The 19,301-nt window shown below is 39.8% G+C and overlaps 1 protein-coding gene across 1 annotated transcript; it reads left to right on the top strand.

Annotated features, from left to right (window-relative positions):
- The first annotated feature begins 3,013 nt into the window (after positions 1 to 3,013).
- On the top strand, positions 3,014 to 10,775 carry LOC140945257 (uncharacterized). The gene is made up of 6 exons (XM_073394306.1): positions 3,014 to 3,383; positions 5,367 to 5,483; positions 6,384 to 6,539; positions 7,372 to 7,500; positions 8,599 to 9,120; positions 10,223 to 10,775. Exons 1-6 carry the CDS (start codon positions 3,014 to 3,016, stop codon positions 10,561 to 10,563), a joined length of 1,635 nt encoding a protein of 544 aa, XP_073250407.1. The 3' UTR covers positions 10,564 to 10,775.
- Positions 10,776 to 19,301: the final 8,526 nt, after the last annotated feature.

Below are 19,301 nucleotides of genomic sequence, written 5' to 3'. Positions count from 1 at the left end.
CAGAGAAGCACTTCACACTAAACTGAGAAAGAGATTTCACCTAGAGCCTCTCAAACAGCTTATAGAGCAAGGATATATCAGTGATTGTGTTATAATTGAGATAAGACGAGCCATCGAAAGGTTAGAGGCCGACAGGACCGCTTCAAGGAAGAAAGAAGATAATCAGCCAAAGCTTACTGCTTTTTATATGAGCAGTACGTGCTCTAATAGCAAAAAACTTGACGGTGACACAGACAGTGAGTCCAAATCAACCTCATCTACAAATAATGATTCGGATAGTGAGATTGCATAACATGACTTTATGCATGTAATCATTTGTTAAAATGCCGATGAAATTGTTTCAGTGTTACACAGTAATGGATGTTGTGTTGATGCACCTACTATTTGAGCATTAAATCTTTTTGTCAAAATGCTGATTGAATTGTTTTAGTATTACACAATATAGGACTTCGTGTAAAACTGAATCAAAATCAGGTCCTTTAATACTCAAGCATCATGCTGCTCAGTAGGGATGCTACTTAAAAGGATTTTGAAGACCCCCCCCCCCCCCAAGGTCATCTTTTGGCATTTTAAGGCCCCCCATATTCCATCCAAAAAAGATTGAAGGCCCCCCAATTTCTCCTCCACCCCCCCCCCCCCCCCCAACTTAAATTATGACTGGTCCCTAACCGTATTTTAGTATCTAACGGTAGATATAGCATATTTTTATCCCCTAAAAATTTTTGATCTGTTCGGATTTCCTAGCTGAAAGTCTAGTGATCCGAAAATTATAGGGATCAAAACTTACCTTTTCGAAAATTTCAGCCAGAAAAAAGGCTCCCGAAAATTCTAGGTGACCTTTTAGGGGTAAAAATCCGTTAAAAATGGGCAATTATACCATTTTTTAGATGTTCGAAAATCCTAGGAGAGGTAGGCAAGCAAGAATTGTTACAACAAATCTTCCGAAAATTCTAGATCTCAAATCGTCTTCCGAACAGATATTTTCCAAAAATTGTCGTTGGGTGCCCCTGACTAACGCAGAGGTTTAAAATAGAATAATGCCTGGTAGCGACTTTCGGTGAGGTGAACATCGCATTTGCCGACGCTTTTCCATTAAAATACAATATATCTTTCTAGGCCACAATCGGTCATACTTATTTGTGAACGTGGACGTGGTGGACGTGAATAGGAAAAAAAACAGACGTACGGTCCATGTCTCCCGTTGATCCAATTAATTGTTTTACATTTGACACATTTCTACTAAAGATCTGTTGTTTTGCCAAGTTGGACATGAATAGGAAAAACCGGAGTACTGCGATAATGCCGTTTATCTTGAACCGTGAATACAAGTTTTTTATTCCCGAAAAAAAATCGACTGTGTTGCAAATTCTGTTAAACCACAGGTAGCCCAAGCGCACTATGTGTGGGTTCGGGGTTCAGAGGTCATTTGGTCGGAATATACTAGAATTATTAGTGTATTATCTGATGCTAAATAAGCGCAAAAATCTTAAAGATATGAAGTCTTCTTGTTTGTCTATCTGTACTAGTAGCCTTTTAGATAACGAAGGTCGATATTTCTTGCATTATTACATGTCATTCGGGCCTTTAATGTTCGAATTTTATCACATGTATTCAAATCTACAACGCTAAGGAAAAAAAATCATGATCACGCGAAATATTGATTCAAAAAGCTCCCTTACCTTTAGTTCATAGCCACTCTGTGTCCTACGGCCGGTTTAAGCGCCGTTTAGTCGACTTTCTTTCCATCGAGTACTGAACACTATATTATAGATTCGAATACATGTGATAAAATTCGAACATTAAGGGCCCGAATCACATGTAATAATGCAAGAAATATCGTGGTCTTATTTATCTTTGATTCGTAATAGCTCATCCAAAGACACTTTTCCTTAAACCCTGCGAGCAGAGGCCCTTCGATCTTCCTAGATAAGGTATAAGCGCTCGTGACAGTGGGGGTGGACTTATGCGTGAACCGATGTTTATTATCATTTATGCCGATTTTGTTGTCGAAGAATTTCTTTAGGCAAAGAGCTTGACTCAATTACTAATTCCTAGTAAGCTGGCGGTTTCTTCGGCAGACAAATTGCAACGTGTAAATCTGCCTTACGGTATCTGGTTCATTAGAAGCATTGCCAATACCGTAAAATTCCGAAGATAAGCCCCCGGGCTTATATTTCTCAAAGGCCCTTTTTGAGGGTCTTATTTTGGTGGGGCTTATATTCGGAGGGGCTTAAGTACGGAGGGAAATTTGCGTTTCTAAATCGATTGGGCTAGTTTGAAGTGGGAAAGAAATTTACCAATTTTGCTTTGTTTTACTTTGTATTCGAGGGCAAATTCCAAGTACAAGCCCCTCAGGGGGCTTATATTCGGAGGGGGGATTTAACGGAGGATTTTTTGCGTTACCATTTTGGGGGGCTTATATTTGGAGGGGCTCATACATGGAGGGGCTTATTTTCGGAATTTTACGGTACCCTAGCACGGATTGAGTGAAATTTCAAGGTAATTCTAACGAGTTGCCTTTGGACCGTAAACAGGTTAGTCAGTAGAAAACATTAATACTTGAATTTTTTTTTTTCAATTTTCCGTGAAACGTGAATTACTTGATTTTTCCGTGAATGAGAAAAAATTTTTAGAAATTATTCGTGACGCAAGAAAAGTCAAAAAATTTCACGCAGTCGTTCGGGGCACTGATGATATTTTCTTAACTCTGGACACTCAGTCAGTGTCACTTCATTTGGCTACGTTTAGGATGATTTGCTTTTCATACGCATTAGTTTTCAACGGAAGTCGAACTCATCCTCTTAAGTTAAAAACGATGACGTCACAAATGATACACAAGCGCCCGTACGGTTGTTAGTGTGACAATCGGTTGGCTAATTTTAGTTGTAGTTTGCTAACTCCGCCGCAAGGCATGGGGGAGTACATTCTGTACAATACATAATAGTCGACTTTCGAAACAAGCGCAGCTAGCTAAGGCAAACGGAAGTAATAGTCACAAGATCATCGTTCCAAGATGTATATGACGCCAGCAGTAAATGCAGAAGAGTATTATTTAGAGCTGGGAGCCACCCAAACTGGCAACGTTGAAGAAACATACGATGACATTATTGTCGGAGAAGCAGCGACAAATGTTCAGGTGCAAACAACTAGTAACGGGTATAGTTACGAAGGAAGCACGAAGGGGCCGCTCGCAACAACAGAGGTTGAGAAGCTGGAGAAGGCCCTGAGAGCTGAAATCTTAAGAGCCCGGCGAATGAGGCTCTTCATGTTGACTGTAATTATGGTAACGTTCTTGATCGCTGTTGCCGCTTTGATTTTGGTCATAATGAAGATAGCGGATGAAGAAGGTTCAGCCGCTCCGAAGCAGGAAACAAAAGCACAAGGTAAACGGATTTACAAGCTGTTTTCTCGCGGAAAATCATTGGCCTTCGATTTTATTAGGCAATTAGGCATGCATGCACCCAATGGCGAGATAGTTTTCTTTAACCAGATAAACAAAACCTAGCCAACATCGATTACTTTGATGGAAAATTACTGAGATAAACAACAAATTACATGAGTAACCATTATTTTTGTCTGACCAGTTAGTTAACCTGACCTAAGCCTGACCGATAAGCATGGATACAAGGTGGATAATTTTTATATTTTTGACCCCGTGGACTCAATCCCGTACGGGTCAAATGATCAGCGTTTTATCAGGGCCCTAAGGTTGCTCCACGGTTCTCCTTGGATGTGTTTCGATATTTATCTCGACGGAATTTGGTTTTTGTAGAGAATTTTGACTAGGGCTACTTATTCTTGAGAGAGGCAAATGCAATCGATTTGGTACGTCACGTCATTTACATGCATATTAGGCTGTTTAAACGCGCATGAAATGTGGACGGAGCACCTCTCTCCTGATGAAAATGGTTGTAGCTTTTGTTTTTAAACGATAAATTTAACCCCCGGCTTTTTCGCTTCAACGAAAAAAACGCCTCATCGCAAGCTATAGAATTCGTCCAGTAGTTGTGGTATACGCCATTCGACTGCGCTATTACTAAACAAAAAACTACATTGTAGCTACCATGCAAATTAGAATTTTAATCTTTCTCTAACCACGCAAAGAACAATGACAGGTGTTGACTTCTTTACCCACAAAAATTATAATCATGCAGAGGCATTTAACGGTTGGGGTAACACAACTAGGCTCAACAAGCAGTAAAAATGTTGATTAAAATTTCCACTTCGCAAGTTAAAAAAAAGGAAACTAGTGCTCTCTACCGAAAACAAATCGAGATTTACTGTGAGAGACTAAGGAAGAAGGAAATCAATTTAGCTCAGTGGTGATCTCGGGGGCGGGGGGGGGGGGGGAGGTACACCGGAGTTGAGATGACGGGATGATCTCGAGATGCCAAAAATCAACCCCCCCCCCCCCCCCGACAGAACAAAAAAGAAATCACTATATGGGATGTATTTGTTACAGTTTTTGTGTTTTTCCAGTGTTTAAAACATGGGAAAAAAAGGTATTTAAGTGTATGACTATGAGTTAAGAAACAGGAAACAAACTACTTTGTCTTATTTATTTCTGTGCTTCGCTCTACTGGATTTAAATGGGCTAAGGTCACGCTATTTCAGGCAAATTCGGCAAATATCTGAATGTATGAAAATATAAAAGCCTGTTCAATCCCCGGGGGGTACTCTCTATGATGGCCAATACGGGGAGGCTCCGCCCGAAAGGGGTACCTTTCGCAGGCGTCAGGTGCTGTATAGCTGTGTTAGCCTCCCCGTATAAACATTTGTTGAATATCTTGGCCCAGCTGGGTTCAAAGAAAAAAAGAGAAATTCGGAAAAGCCAAAAAGGAGCAGCAGTCAAGGAAACTGAAGATGATCAAACCGGACGATTGCTGTCAAGTTATCTCTCTAAGCTTATGAAAATGTGTTTTCTGATGCATTATTTTGTCAATAAAACGCAATTGTTTTTTTAGAAACCATGAAAAATGTTTCACTGCCTTATGGAACTTTTACGTTACCAACCTTCACGAAGTTCAAACAGTTCTCATTCATCTCCTCAAATTACGTCAAAATAATTTGTAGTTAGCCTTAACGGATAGTTTTTATTTAAGTTAGCCTTAACAGATGCATGCAACGTTTTTGCTGGAAAGAGGTGTTGGCACTGTGATAAAAAACTACAGTTAGACCTCTCTACAACGGCCACTTTGGGGACAAAGATAAGTGGCCGTTGTAGAGAGGTTTTAAACAAGAGTCAATTTATGGATTTTTTGCCCACCGGAACAAAAAAAAGGAGTGGCCGTTGCAGAGAGCTGGTGGTTAGCGGAGGTTGAACTTTATTTATTCTTTATTTAATTGATTGTTTGGTTTATACTTAGGTGAGTGTCCTACCAACTCTCATACTTGTGACGTCAATGCTGTTTGTCAAAATACTGCGGGCTCACACACCTGCTTGTGTAAACTTGGATATACGGGGGATGGAACAACATGTTATGGTAAAGCAATACTAGTAGCACAGGTAGTACTGAGTTGATTTAAGCGTTAGGGTAGTCGGCTTTTAAAAAGCTATTCGGGGATACTAGTAAACTACAAAAGAATACAACATGATATTTGATTGGGTTGCCTGCGACACAGCCCACTCGAAAAATGGGCTTTCTCGTTTGGAAAAAGTGCCGGGGTAAGAGGGTGTGTGGTGGAGGGAGGGGAGGGAGGGGGGTTGGTTAGTTGACATTTTAGCTAAAAACATATGCCACAGAGACTTAGGGTGACAACAACATTCTCGCGCGTAGTTATAACCGCCGCCTGGTTAGCTCAGTCGGGAGAGCGCCGGTCTGCTGAGCGGGAGGTCACGGGTTCGAACTCCGGCCGGACCATCACTCAGGGTCTTTAAAAATAACTGAGAAGAAAGTGCTGCCTTTGTAATGACATCTGCAAACGGTTAGACTTTCTAGTCTTCTCGGATAAGGACGATAAACCGTAGGTCCCGTCTCACAGCACTTACACTTATCTGGTTCTTGTGGGACGTTAAAGAACCCAAACCAGTGTTCGAAAAGAGCAGGGGACGCAGACCCCGGTGTTGTGGTCAACCTTCACATGTCACATCATTCACATCACGGGTTGGGTTGGTAATGGACTGAGAGCGGCTGCCAATGGCGCCTTCGTGTGCTGACGTCCGAGCTTACTGTTCACATGTTAAAATATATTGTAAGAGGGCACGTCTGTTGTCCTCTCATCCACGACCCTTCTTCTTCTTATAACGGTTACCGTATTTACTAGTTTTCAATTGGAAACACCGCTCTGGAATAACGTCAGTCTTAACCAGGAGCCAATTACTATGATAACATGCGGGCGCCGTTTTTGCTGAAGAGGTGATGAAATGTGATAAAACTATTCAGCGTTCTTTGTTTCATTTGATTGTCTGGTTCTAGACTTAGATGAGTGTACTTCTAACTCTCATACTTGTGACGTCAACGCTGTTTGTTATAATACCGCGGGCTCACACAAATGTTCATGTAAAGCTGGATATTCAGGGGACGGAAAAACATGTCATGGTAAGGAAATAATGAAAAATGCCGGTTAAAATCAGTAGAGAAGTATTAGAAGTAGTACTAGACTTGATCTAAGCATCAATGTATTTAGCTTTTGAAAAATTAACTGGGACACTAGTAAACCACAAAAGAACAACATTTTAATACTGGGTGGCAGTGAGGCACAGCCCAATCAAGAAAGGTCTCTCCCTCGCAAAAAGAGGGGGTGATTTATTCAGCTGAAAACGTACGGCAAACAGACTTGGAATGTTGTTTGCGTGAAGGTGTTCAACCTATAATCAAGCCGTCAAACTAGGAAAAAGTCTATCATGTAGTAAAGTTATAGAAACTTCTTGTCTAAAGATGTTCTTCCACTTAAAGAGTTTGAATTATTAATGACCTTAGAAAACAACAGCCGTGGAGCTTTATTCGTTTTCTGACTATCTCACAGACACACCTTGAAGATATCACTCTTAACTCTACGATAAGAAAAAAATGCAATTAATTTAGCGCCAGATGGAAGTTGTACCTATCAAAACTGACAGGGTTAAACCTAGGTGCATACCGATTTCAAATTTGTTGTCTTTTGTCCTGTGGGTAGGGACGGAAAGAAAACCAAGGGGTGGAGGGCGAGGATGGTAACTGACACAGTGAGTTAATTCCCAGGGATTTCCTGTCTAGAGCCACTCTTTCACGAATAAAACCACGCAAAAACGAAAAAAAATAAACTGAGTTCATTAAAACTTAGTCAAAAACTAATGAAAGAGTCGACTTTGGCTCTGCCAGGGAAACTTAATTCTTTTATGTTAAAAGATATACCCTAACAGGTTTTTTTTTTTTTTTTGCACAATTTTAGATATAGACGAGTGTTCTAACAACGCTCACTGCTGTGATGTGAACGCTGTGTGTACAAATGCCCAAGGATCGTATTCTTGTGCATGCAAAGCTAAATATACAGGAAATGGTACAAAATGTGTACTTGCCGGTAAGAAAAAAACAAACGTTTTCGTGTGAGTAATAACATTCCCTGTAAAAATATTTTTAAAGCATGCTACTTTTCCCCTTTAGCTTAAAACTTAATGTCTTGCTTCCCATTCAGTAAAACAAAAACCCATTCCGCCCAGGCCTTCGGTATGCTAGTACTGATCATATAGCACGCACACACTTGCTTAAAAAAGCAGGGACCGCTATGGGGCTTGGTGGGCTATAGTTACCGTAAAATTCCGAAAATAAGCCCCTCCATGCATAAGCCCCCAAACTTGTAACGCAAAAAACCCTTTGTCAAAATCGCCCCTCCAAATATAAGCTCCCCGGGGGCTTGTACTTGGAAATTCCCCTCATATATTACATAGTAAGACAAAGCAAAAACGGTAAATTTCCTTCCAACTATAAGGCTAGCCGAATCGATTTTGAAACGCAAATTCCCTTCATAGATAAGCCCCTCCAAAAATAAGGGCCTTTGAAAAATATAAGCCTCGGGTATGACCATTCATAAATAAAGGTTACTTTGGGCATTGGAAATTGAGCACTTGGAATTGTTTGGAGGTCACCGCAAGAAAATCATTTCAGCGAGTTCTATACGCTTAAATTCCTAATGCCCAATTGTCAATGACACATTGCCAATGTTGCGTTTATTGAACTAGGTACATGCGTTTTTTACAATAACTGAGCGGATTCTCGTGCGCTGATTGGTTGAGAGCTATGTTCGATAAGAGAACAAACCATGAAAATGAAGTGATGGTGGCGCCATTTGTTTTTTCTTTCCTCCAAGCGCGATTTCCGAGAGACTTCAACGGAAATGGACGTCAAAACTTTGGAGTGAGACCACTCGGCCACGGCTTGTGGTTCCACTTGAACGTTTTGACATCATTTCTATGGTCGATAAAAGTATAGACCAATAAAAATTGTTGTCGATTTGTTATGTTGCTTTTAAGAGACCCTCTTTATTGATTAGTCATTAAAAGTCAGATAAGTTATTATTATTATTATTATTATTATTATTATTATTATTATTATTATTATTATTATTATTATTATTATTATTATTTCGTTATTGTTATTGATTACTTTCAAAACTATTCAGTAACATTCCGAGCTGTCTTCACAAACCTCGGCGCGAGTGGGAGACTTCACCCAACTTCTCTTGGTAGTTACTACAGGGGACAGGATCATGACGGTCAAGTTACGTTGCACAGCGGTATTCAACGTTGGACCGTGCCGTACACAGGCGACTACAGAATAGAGGCAATAGGAGCTGCTGGGGGGTACGACACGAGAAGTAGCGGGGGCATATTTCGTGGAAGAGGTGCTAGAATGGAGGGGACTTTTAACTTATCTCAAGGCGAAACAATTCAAATACTCGTGGGTCAAGAGGGTGGAATTAACAATGTAACTTATTCTGCTGGAGGCGGTGGAGGTACGTTTGTGGTGAATGGAAGCAACACGCCATTGATAGTGGCTGGCGGAGGAGGAGGCGTGAATTATTCAAACACAAGATATACTGGATGTGATGCAACGACGGCGACAACAGGGAGAACTGGGCACCTGTCATTGGCGGGAGGCAGTGGTGGTCAGGGAGCACAGGTCGGCCAGAGTACAAATTTAGGTGAGAGAATTAAAGTGTATAAGAGTGAAGATGGTACAGACCCCAGTAATTATCAGCCTATAAAAACCCTCTCAGCATTCAGTAATTAAAGTATTGAGCGGCTAGTCTACAATCAGATATATTCCTTGTTAGAAAAGCACTAATCTTATGACCATCAGTTTCGATTTTATTTATTTATTTATTTTGAACAATAGTGCCCAGTTCAGCGAGGCTGGTTTGAATGGGGCTCTGATGAAAAGTACAAAACAACACAAAAAACAATAACAGATAAAAAAAAATTGGAACAACTAAGTATAGCGAAAGTATTGGAGGCTCAAATTGGCTTGGATCTTAAGTGCCTTTTTAGCCCAAACCCAAACTTATTTAAATCATGCTCGCCCCTCAGGGCCAGAGGAAGCGTGTTCCAGATCTTGGTTCCGCTGAACCTGCTTGCTTGCACGGGACCTGCTATATTGCATGAAGGAGGGCCTGGTACTAATAGTTGTCCAAGCTAACGGCAGACGGAGCAAATCTCTATGGCGCGTGTTGTTATATGAATGGAAATCACGCGCGTCGCTAAAATCATTAAATGGAGCCAGGCCATGAAGGTTCTCGATTCAGGAGGATACTCCACTAAAGAGGCTATTCTTGAAATAACTGACACTTTTGAAGTTAGCCAGATAAAGGTCAATCACACCTGGTTTATTTCTTGTCTTATCAACGCCTTTTGACACAGTTAATCACATCTCACTCTCTAAACTCTCTTCTATCTTTTTAGATTGTTTTTAAAGTTATTTAAGGCCATGAACTTGAGTAAACCATTCAGCTCGCCGAATTTTCTTCAACTGGACTTTTTTTAGTCCGTGATATTAACGTTTCGGAAAAATTTCATCCTGTTCTAGGCATCGCAGCAAAAAATATTGCCAATCAATCATTAACCCGCGAAACAGCCGTCTCTCCTAGCTCCTCGCGTCCCCAGCGGCAAGAAGTTCGCCACCCCTTTTTGAATTTTTTTCTGGTAAAAGACACTTACAGTACGGTGAATAGTGCTCTCCGTCTTTTAAACTACTGAGAATCGGAAAGAAAACGGAATTTGTAAACCTTATATATTTCTTTATTTTAGGCGGTGGCGGTGGTGGGTTCTACTCCAGTGGACGAAGTTCGACGCACTTTGGAGGTTCCATGGGGACTGGTGGAGAAGGAGGTGGAGGGTTTATTCAGGGAGGAATTGGTGGAAGATCTTGGTTAAAAAATGTTGTTGGGGGATTTGGAGGAGGTGGTGGTGCCTATGGAAGCGGAGGAGGTGGTGGTGGTGGTGGAGGCTACTCTGGGGGTGGTAGCGGGAAAGGTTTACAGGAAGCCTGTGGAGGAGGGGGAGGATCCTACAACGCTGGAAAGAATCAGCAAAATGAATGTTGTTTCAATGCAGCTGGACATGGTCAGGTGACCATAACACTAATTTAACTCAACAAGTACAGTGTGTCTTAATTTTAGTCCCTAAACAATCGTAGTATACCGGTATGAGACAGTAGCTACAGGTTGCTAAATTTAATGAATGTGTTCTCACCGAATGATGACTTTCAAACGACATCCCTACAAAAGACTCTACAAAATGAATTTGCACACCCTATTCAAAACCCAAGTCAAGACCTCCCAAACAATACCCTGTTTAGTGGCACATGCCAAATAACTAAATGCTAAATAACTCTTTAAGCCCCAAGATCTACATACAAATTCTCCAGACTGATCTCCATACATTTCTTTTAAGAATAGTTGAGAGAATTTGGTTTAAGATCAAAGTGTTCTTCCTTTGGTAATCAATTAAGTAAATCTCATAAGCTTCACTCTTGATGATCTGCTGATTTTGTTAGGAGAAAATTGATGTTGGTCACCCTTGGGACCAAAAGGGATAAGGAAGTGGAACTGATACCAAAACAATGAGTTTGAACAACTAGATCGCCCGTTTGTGATAAAGCTGTTAATTTTAAAACGCGACGTGGCGCTGGACTTGGAAACTATTACCCAGTAAAAAAGCCGCAATTCAACGGGGACATTGCATCGAACGTTATAAAACAACTAAGCCGATACTACGCGCTTGCTGATTGGCTGAGGGGTAAGCATGAGAGTATGTAAGCACGATCATTTTGTGTTCAGAAGTCGTTTCGTCACGTTGCCATGGTAGCAAAATGTCTGGATCTCAACAAACCATGGTCCTTCAAGTATGGCAAAAAAAAAAAGAAAAAATTGAACATGATTTTCCTGTGTATGATTATACTCAGGACCAAAACGGTAGCCCATACTTTTTTTCCATGTTTCAACAATGCAAATGGCCGTCTCTATTAAGAGAGATTCTTAAGATCAACAAATTTTGTTACCATGGTAACCTTAGTCGCACTTCTCTTCTTTATACCGGTATGCAATTGGTTGAATATTTATCACCTAAGATGTCTTGTAATGACTGGATGTAGTTAAACCAAATGCCCCTGTGTGGGATATGGTATAGGCGTTGAAAGAAGGGGAGGTAAGAAGGGAGGGGTATAGACTATACACCCTTCCACGTTTTTTTTGCCAAGGTTTGTTAAAGAACAGTTAGCGAATATCAATTAACACTGCTGGAAAAAGCGCCTTAAAATTAGCAACCTTGCCAAGTTTACAGGTTATTCGTCAAAAGCGAGATTATGCTGCAAAAAATCCTGAAAATTTAAGGAAATTTGTATGTTGTAAGCTGGGGGCACGAACTTGTTCCCCACCAAACAAACGTCTGTAAAATTCGGCAACTTTGCGGAGCTGTATCTTTGTTAGCTTTAAATAAATCACGTTCTAATTTGTCATCTTTACTACTGTTGAGTTAGGGAATGTTTACATGGAGGTGGGGGACCCCAGGTAGGTGAGGTAACCCGTCTGTCACATAATCTCTCATTTTAATTTAATCACGTTTACATGATAGGTGGGGTGACCCGCCGCATGTTACTTCACCTATCTGGGGTCCCCCAGCTCTATGTAAACAGGCTCTTAGTTTCAAGCCGGCCGTGCTGATGGAATTTTGATACCCGATCCCAGCCAAAAGGTGGTGGTAGGGATTCAATTGTGGAGAGAGAAAAAAGTTTCAGCGTGACCAGCGCCAGCCTTTCGCCCCGTTGTCCCACCAGCCTTTCCGAATAGACCTTTTAAGCTTGAATTTTTTGTTTTCGCATTTCAGACCATATGTGATGTTATCCCAGAGAACCGTTTCTTTCAAATGTCGTCCCTGTACGTGCATCCACGAGCATATGTATGCATAACTTATGAAAAGACGAAAGGTAAATTCCCTGGAGAACATCAAGTGGTCTGAATTGGGGAAACAAAACGTACAATCTTTAAAAGTATATTATTTTAAACCATTAATAATTCATAAAGAAAAAAAAACAAAAAGTTTAATGAGTAGCTTTATGTCTGATAAGGACACGGCTAAACTTTAGGTCTAATTTTTTAGACCAAAATAACCCCAAATCTAAAAATTAGTGCATGAATGAGTTGATCTATATCAGAGAAGAGTTTTTAAACCTGATAATACACTCATGCTCGTTTTTTAAAAGTACTTAATTCCTTTTTAATTATATTCGCCATTAAATATATACCTCTTTATATTCAACTAGGTGATGTGATGTGATCAGGGAAAGAAATAATTTATTTTCTGAATTTTTCATTGCTGATTCGAAGAAAACTAAACAAACAATTATAGGCCAAATACGGTAACTTTTAATCCGTAACCAATTATCAGGCTCTGATTTCGTTTCTCTTGATACACAAATTTGCGACCACCCGCAGAATGTATGAGCTGCTGAAATTGGCTTGTCCCTCGTGTGATTATCATTGGCTCCCGGGGGGGGGGGGACTCACTATAACGGCCTTTTGGAGGAGGTTCCGCACGAAAGGGGTACCTTCTTTATTCTTCAGCTATATAGAAAGGTAGGGTTATCATTGGCCCATATGAAAAGGAAGGGGAATATGCCATTTCTGTCTGTAAAAGGTCCAAAAAAGGCTAACAGACTAATTTTATGGATGTAAAGGATAAGGGGTTGCTCCGCGGGGCGAAGTCTCCCCGTATAAACCTTCGGTGAGTATACCCCCACCCTCCAATCTTTGGTCTAGTGCAATTACTGACACTCAAGAGCACCACTTACAAGAGGAAAAATAAGACGCGTCTCCTAGGATTCGTTTTACGTACGACGCGACTTAGCTGAGACGCATTTTACTCATCTAAGAACAACCCGTAAAACCTGTTTTTGTGTAAGGCGCATCTTAGCTTCCACGAAGAAAATATCTTGAAATGATCTTCCTTTTGGCGCCTCATATTGTGCGCGAAATGTTTTATACACAAGACTTGCTCGACGTGTAAATGGTCCGGCATTTCCCCCTCTATTTTAGACGCCGCTTGTGTAAGAAGCCCCTTTTTTCCTGGTATAAATGGACGCAGTGTGTTCTCGATTGCTTACATATTGGTAGATTTGCTTTCCATGCACCTAAGTTGTTTATCAAACTTATCCCTTGAGGTTAAAAATGATGACGTCATAAACGACACTCAAGCGGTCATAGGTTGTTTAAGGTTCATTGGGCTAATGACAAATTTAAAGAAAATTTTGGCTTGCCAACTCCACCTTATGCCAGGGAAGTGCATTCTTTCTAACCAGTAACAGCAAAGGAACACGGAAATAATATTTCTACATCTTTGTAAGATTCATATGACGCCAGGGACAAATGAAGAGTATTTATTCAGAGCTGCAGTCCACTAAAAACAAAGGCAACGGGGAAGAAACATATGAGAACATACTCGGAGAGGCAGTAACAAATGTCAAGGTTCAAACAGCTAGGAATGCGTACGGGTACGAAGAAGGGATGAAGCCGAGACAGAACACAACCACTGATACTGAGAACGTCCTGAGACAAGAGATCATGATTAACCTTCGCCGAATGAAACTCTTCATGTTGACTGCTATCACTCTAACGTTCTTAGTCGCTGTTGTAGCTTTGGTTTTGGTTACAATGAAGATGGCGGATGGAGAGAGTTCAGCCCCTCCGAAGCAGGAAACAAAAGTACAAGGTAAGCGGCAAAGAGACAAGCCTATGATTTCATTTTTTTAAAAAAATGGACTTAGAAAGAGTTTTCATAAACAAATCAACAAAATCTAGCGATTATTAAAACTGTGAACTAAACATGTAAATTGCATGACTTACAATCATCATATTTTGTGTTTACCATTAACGTTTAACAAACAAAAAAATTCAGTTCAGTTTTTTCGAGTCTCTGAACGCAATCCTAAGTTTGCGTTTTTATTCAAACGAGACCTCTTAAGTTGTTCTTTCACATAGTTATATTTGTTTTCCGATTATTCACAAAATGAAGTTCGGTAACTGGAGGTAGTGAATTTTAATTTTAAAGCCACTACAATCGACAATTACAACGGACGATTTGGTACGTCTTGATTATATAAAGAGCGCTTACACGCTCCTCTCACATACGGACATTAGCACATCTCTTTACCGATGGTGTTGTAGGTTTGATATAAGTAGAATTGGACTGCCATAAAATTAAACTTAAGCTACAATATCAAGTGAATCAGTCTTCAGAATTTTGATCCTTCTCTAATCTGCTCCTAGCAGAGCGAAAACAGGTTTTGATCTCTTTGCCCACAAAAATTATAATCATGCAGCGACATTTAACGGTTGAAGTATCTTAACTTTGTAGGGTCAATTAACAATGTAACATTCTCAAAAAAGTTTTAAACAGAAAACAAATGTTTCTTTTTGTTAGTTAGTGTTGAAAAAAGGAACTAGTGCTCTTTCCGAACAATGACTGCTGCATGAGAACACTGAAATTAAATTAACTGTGCTTTTACAGAAAGGCAAACAAGGCAAGAGAAAACTTTACCCCCTTTTGAACTTTCACGATGATCATAGTATGAAAGGGAGGTATTCGCCACAAGTTTTTCCCGAGTCAAATAACCAAATAAAAGTATGTTCGGGTTAGAGTAGAGCAAGATAAAGAAATATCATTCTTGCGGAAATGCTTCGTCAGAATTTAAAATTCTGAGCTTCGCTCTAGTGAATTTGAAGGGAGTTAAGGTCACGCTATTTCAGGTAATTTTAGCACTCGTTATTACCAAGCGACGCAATCTGGCGTCATTATGGCTGAATCCATATTTTACCACTATTTCTCTAAAAATAGGTGTGTAAAGCGAAAACATGCAGTTAAATAGGAACGTATGTGAGAGTGTGTTGGAAGGAAATGTCTGTTAGATATATTACAGAGATATGACCAAAGGATTTGTGGCAGGTGCATCTCCCAGGATTGGTTGCGGGGAAATGTCTCAAGGATGAGTTGCAAGAAAATGTACCAAGGATATGTCGCGGGGATATGTCCCAGGGATAAGTTATATTATAAACATTAAATAGGTACTAGGAATATGTTGCAGGGATATGTCCCAAGGATATGTTACCGGGACAAGACTCAGGGGTTTGTTGAATAGACTCTGAGGGACATGTTGCGGGGATAGGTTTTTAAGGAAATATCCCTGGGGTATGTTGCAGAGTATGTCCCAGGGGTACGTTGCAGGGATATGCCCAAGTTTTTCGTTGCAAGGGAACAAGTGTCTATGTGTGCTGTTACTTTTAATTGGTTCAACATATACCTAATTGCAATAACGTTGTCTTAGAAAAATGAAAAAAGAAAAAGCCAAATAGGAATTAATTAGGCTAATAAGCATAACAAATTCATATTCAGCATTCGAACATGGACGTCGCATTTGCCTGTTGGAATTTCCTATTGTTTTAAAGCTGAAAACAATCCAAAAAATTCCAACGGAGAAATGCTGCAGCTGCAAATGAATCCACCCTGAGAATATGCCTTAATTAGTCTAATTAATTTCTCTTTGGCTTTTTCCTTTTTTCATTTTTCTATGACAACGTTATTGAAATTAGGTGTAAATATCAAGACAAAACTTAATCTATTTCTACGACAAACCCAATAAGGTTAAACTTGTGCAAAATAGAGGTATTTTATGGGGACCATGAACCTAGGCACATAATTTGTTTTGCAACACGTACCTCTATATCAATACTTGCAATTAGTATAGAGAAAACGACCAGAATTTGTCCTGTTCGTGAACATAGGAAATCCACAAAACCATATCCCCACAATATTTTCATGTGTGTGTGGTCCATGAGTTTTGACCCTGCTTCTCGACGCCGCTATAAGTCTATATTACATCCCATTACATTGTAAATATTCATTCCTCTCTACGACATGCCTCGATATACAAAAGGAATAATGTATTTATTTCATTATAGACTTATATATCTATTTATTTGTTTACATGTTTGTTTCTTTCAGGTCAAAATGCTGATGACTGTGGAGCCAGTCCGCAGCTATGTGATGCTAACGCGGTTTGTGAAAACATCGCTGATTCCCATATTTGCATCTGCAAGACTGGATTCGCAGGAAATGGAAAGATATGCGCTGGTAGTCGTTAAATAATTTGTAATCGTTAAATAATCAAGGAGTATTCTCAACTTCATTGCATAACTATATATTGAATGTCGAATTCCTTCTTAAGGGTATGTCAATAACATGTACACATCTATATCTGTATCCTACCCTTGGAGCTAATAACAGCTATTGAGCGAGTTAAGTTAACCCTACTTGGATAAGTTTATGTACTGAGTAACGCTTTTTACAAAAGTTTTTTTTTAAATCCAAAATTTGACATTTGGTTTCTTTAACAAACTCACATAAACGGCGCGCAGATTATTGATCCAAATGATCCAAGCCGGAAGAAGATCGATTCTTTAGAACCGCGATCCGAAACGCTTTTTTCCTCCGAATCTACAAAGAGTAAATACAGCCAGCGATAATGAGAAAAATTTTTCATAAGTAGGAGAGCTATTCGACTTTGTCGCCTATCTGGACCGCAAAGAAGTACGGGCCTTGGTGACCACTTAAACAATCGCCTTTACACCCACTTGCTTATTTTTCGCAAGACTAGTCTTCGTTTGGCCGATAATAAGTTGTGTCCTTCAGCTTAATTATCCCCCTGAAGAAATCAAAGATCAGAAAACTCGCAGCACATCAGACGTGGCGTTATTTTCTAAATTCGCCGAAAGCGCATGATAGTGGGTATTTCTATAGATTGTAAATGATCCACTTTTGGTAACCTGCGAAGCAAGTGTTTCCGTGCGGTCTTGAAGCAAAGAACGAGGAACGAGAGTCAAAGACAGCGTGAAAAATGGCGCGAGTAAAAGAGCTCTCGTTTCAATTCTCGCGCAGCCAAAACCGAAAATCCCGTTCCTATGAACACCGCGGCAAAACGCACTGCGCATGAGCACAAAATTTAACATCCGGTCAGCTTTTTATTTCCGGTCTAGTATATAAACCAATTGCGTAAGGATGACATTGCCGTCGCACCAAGTTTAAAAGCAAAAAGGGCGAAACAGACAAAAAAGGGGGCCAAAAAAATCACTTCAATCGAAAGCTTATATATTTTTCTAGTGTCAAACTTTTGCACCACATGGTTATCTGTTTGCACCAACGGTGAAAATGATGTTTGAAGTTTGCAGGTCGCGAGTGCTCGACAAGACGAATTTGTTTTCACTGGCTTTCTTGCATGCTACTGGTTTGGCATAAGTTAATTTGGGAGAAGGCGATAACTAAGAAAAGAATGGCAATACTTATGAAAGAAACCAAAATAAAGACGTCATCATTATCATTAACACTAGAATCAGGAAATAACATTTTAGTCTGTTCAACAACTTTTTTACTATTAGAGAAAACAAGAACTCAAAACAAAAGATGTGCGGGATTTAATAACAACCACGACTTTGATGACTGCAGTCACGAACACCCGGAGCTTTCAGTGCCGGGACTGTGCCTATAAAGACTTTCATTCAAGAAAATGCCTATTTAATTCTTTTACATGGTTGTTCTTTGGTTGTTCTTTGGTCGGTGAAGACTTCAATAATTTAAGACTGTGCGGCTCGGCTGCATCTCACGCAAACACCAAACTTTCAGCTACTAAATACATGGCATGAAATTTCGACTTCTAAAAGCCATCGAACCAGCTTTCGCTCTCTGATTCTGAGAATGAAAAAAATAAATAGAGTTGTCAACTTGCAGCCAACTTCAGCAGTATAATTAAGCTTATGTTTCATGGCAATCAACTCAGAAGAGTTTCGTTTCAAAACACGAAAATAAAAAATAAATAAATAAAGCTCGAATCTGCTTTAAGGCATGAAGACTGAGATACTGAAGAACTGAAAATTAGAACTACAATACACAAGCTTGCAACGATAACTTTTTATGTCTTAGTTTTAGCCAGGTTAAGTGAAAAATAACAGTCAAAAACTTTGTTTTCGTGAATGAAAATCAGTTTACCTGACGCTCTAGCCAAAATTACACACTGAGTTATTATCAACTTACCTTTTCTGAATCTAATCGACTAATTGTTTCAGTGATCTGTGCCTGGTTATCCATAAAAGCAATTTCAATAACTACGAAATAGTCAAAAACCCGAGCAGCATGAAGCAGAACAACTGAACCACAAGCTGCACACAGAATGAAGCCGAGAGCGCGCGGGAGACTTTGATCTGACTGGAAAGTGTGACTGAAAAAGAGACCGGAAATGCTCAACCTGGCGCATGCGTAGACGTTTTGCCGCGGTGTTGTTCCTATGTCTTTCATTGCTCTGAAACCAACCGGAAACGCTTGCTACGCAGGCTACAGTTTTGGAAACATCGTTTCTTTCTCAAATCAAAAATGCTAATCAAGTGATTTGAATTTTTTATATGATCATGGATTTTCAGTTTGGAAAAGAAACTTCTTTATTATATAAACACCAATGAAATACCAGGTGAGCTTTCGCGCGAAAACTTGATATCTTCACACGTGAAAAAAACATGTTATTTTCACATGTGAAAATATCACCGTTGCTATGGCTACATAATAACTCGCGCCTTTCGCAGAATAAAACAGTTTCAGCGAAATGGTTTTGTATTTCATTGGTGTTTAAATAATAAATAGAACATTACATGGCCGCTTGGAGATACGAAATTTCTCTTCTCGTGTTGAAAATATTTCACTCGTTCAAGAGAAATTTTGTATCTCCGCGCGGCCATGTAATATCCTCTATATCTCTTATATATCTCCATGTTTCTTTGTCTGTTGCCTGCTC

The sequence above is a fragment of the Porites lutea genome, chromosome 8 (genome assembly GCF_958299795.1).
Source record: "Porites lutea chromosome 8, jaPorLute2.1, whole genome shotgun sequence".
NCBI lineage: Eukaryota > Metazoa > Cnidaria > Anthozoa > Scleractinia > Poritidae > Porites > Porites lutea.
Note: the sequence above shows the minus strand (reverse complement) of the source record. Positions and strands in the feature narration are given on the sequence as shown.

What these genes read in the sequence shown, in the direction of transcription:
- LOC140945257 (XM_073394306.1), top strand. Translation starts at nt 3,014, where the DNA reads ATGTATATGACGCCAGCAGTAAATGCAGAAGAGTATTATTTAGAGCTG. An exon ending in GCAGGAAACAAAAGCACAAG is followed by an intron (nt 3,384 to 5,366) that starts GTAAACGGATTT and finishes GTTTATACTTAG; the next exon opens with GTGAGTGTCCTACCAACTCT. An exon ending in CGGCCAGAGTACAAATTTAG is followed by an intron (nt 9,121 to 10,222) that starts GTGAGAGAATTA and finishes TCTTTATTTTAG; the next exon opens with GCGGTGGCGGTGGTGGGTTC.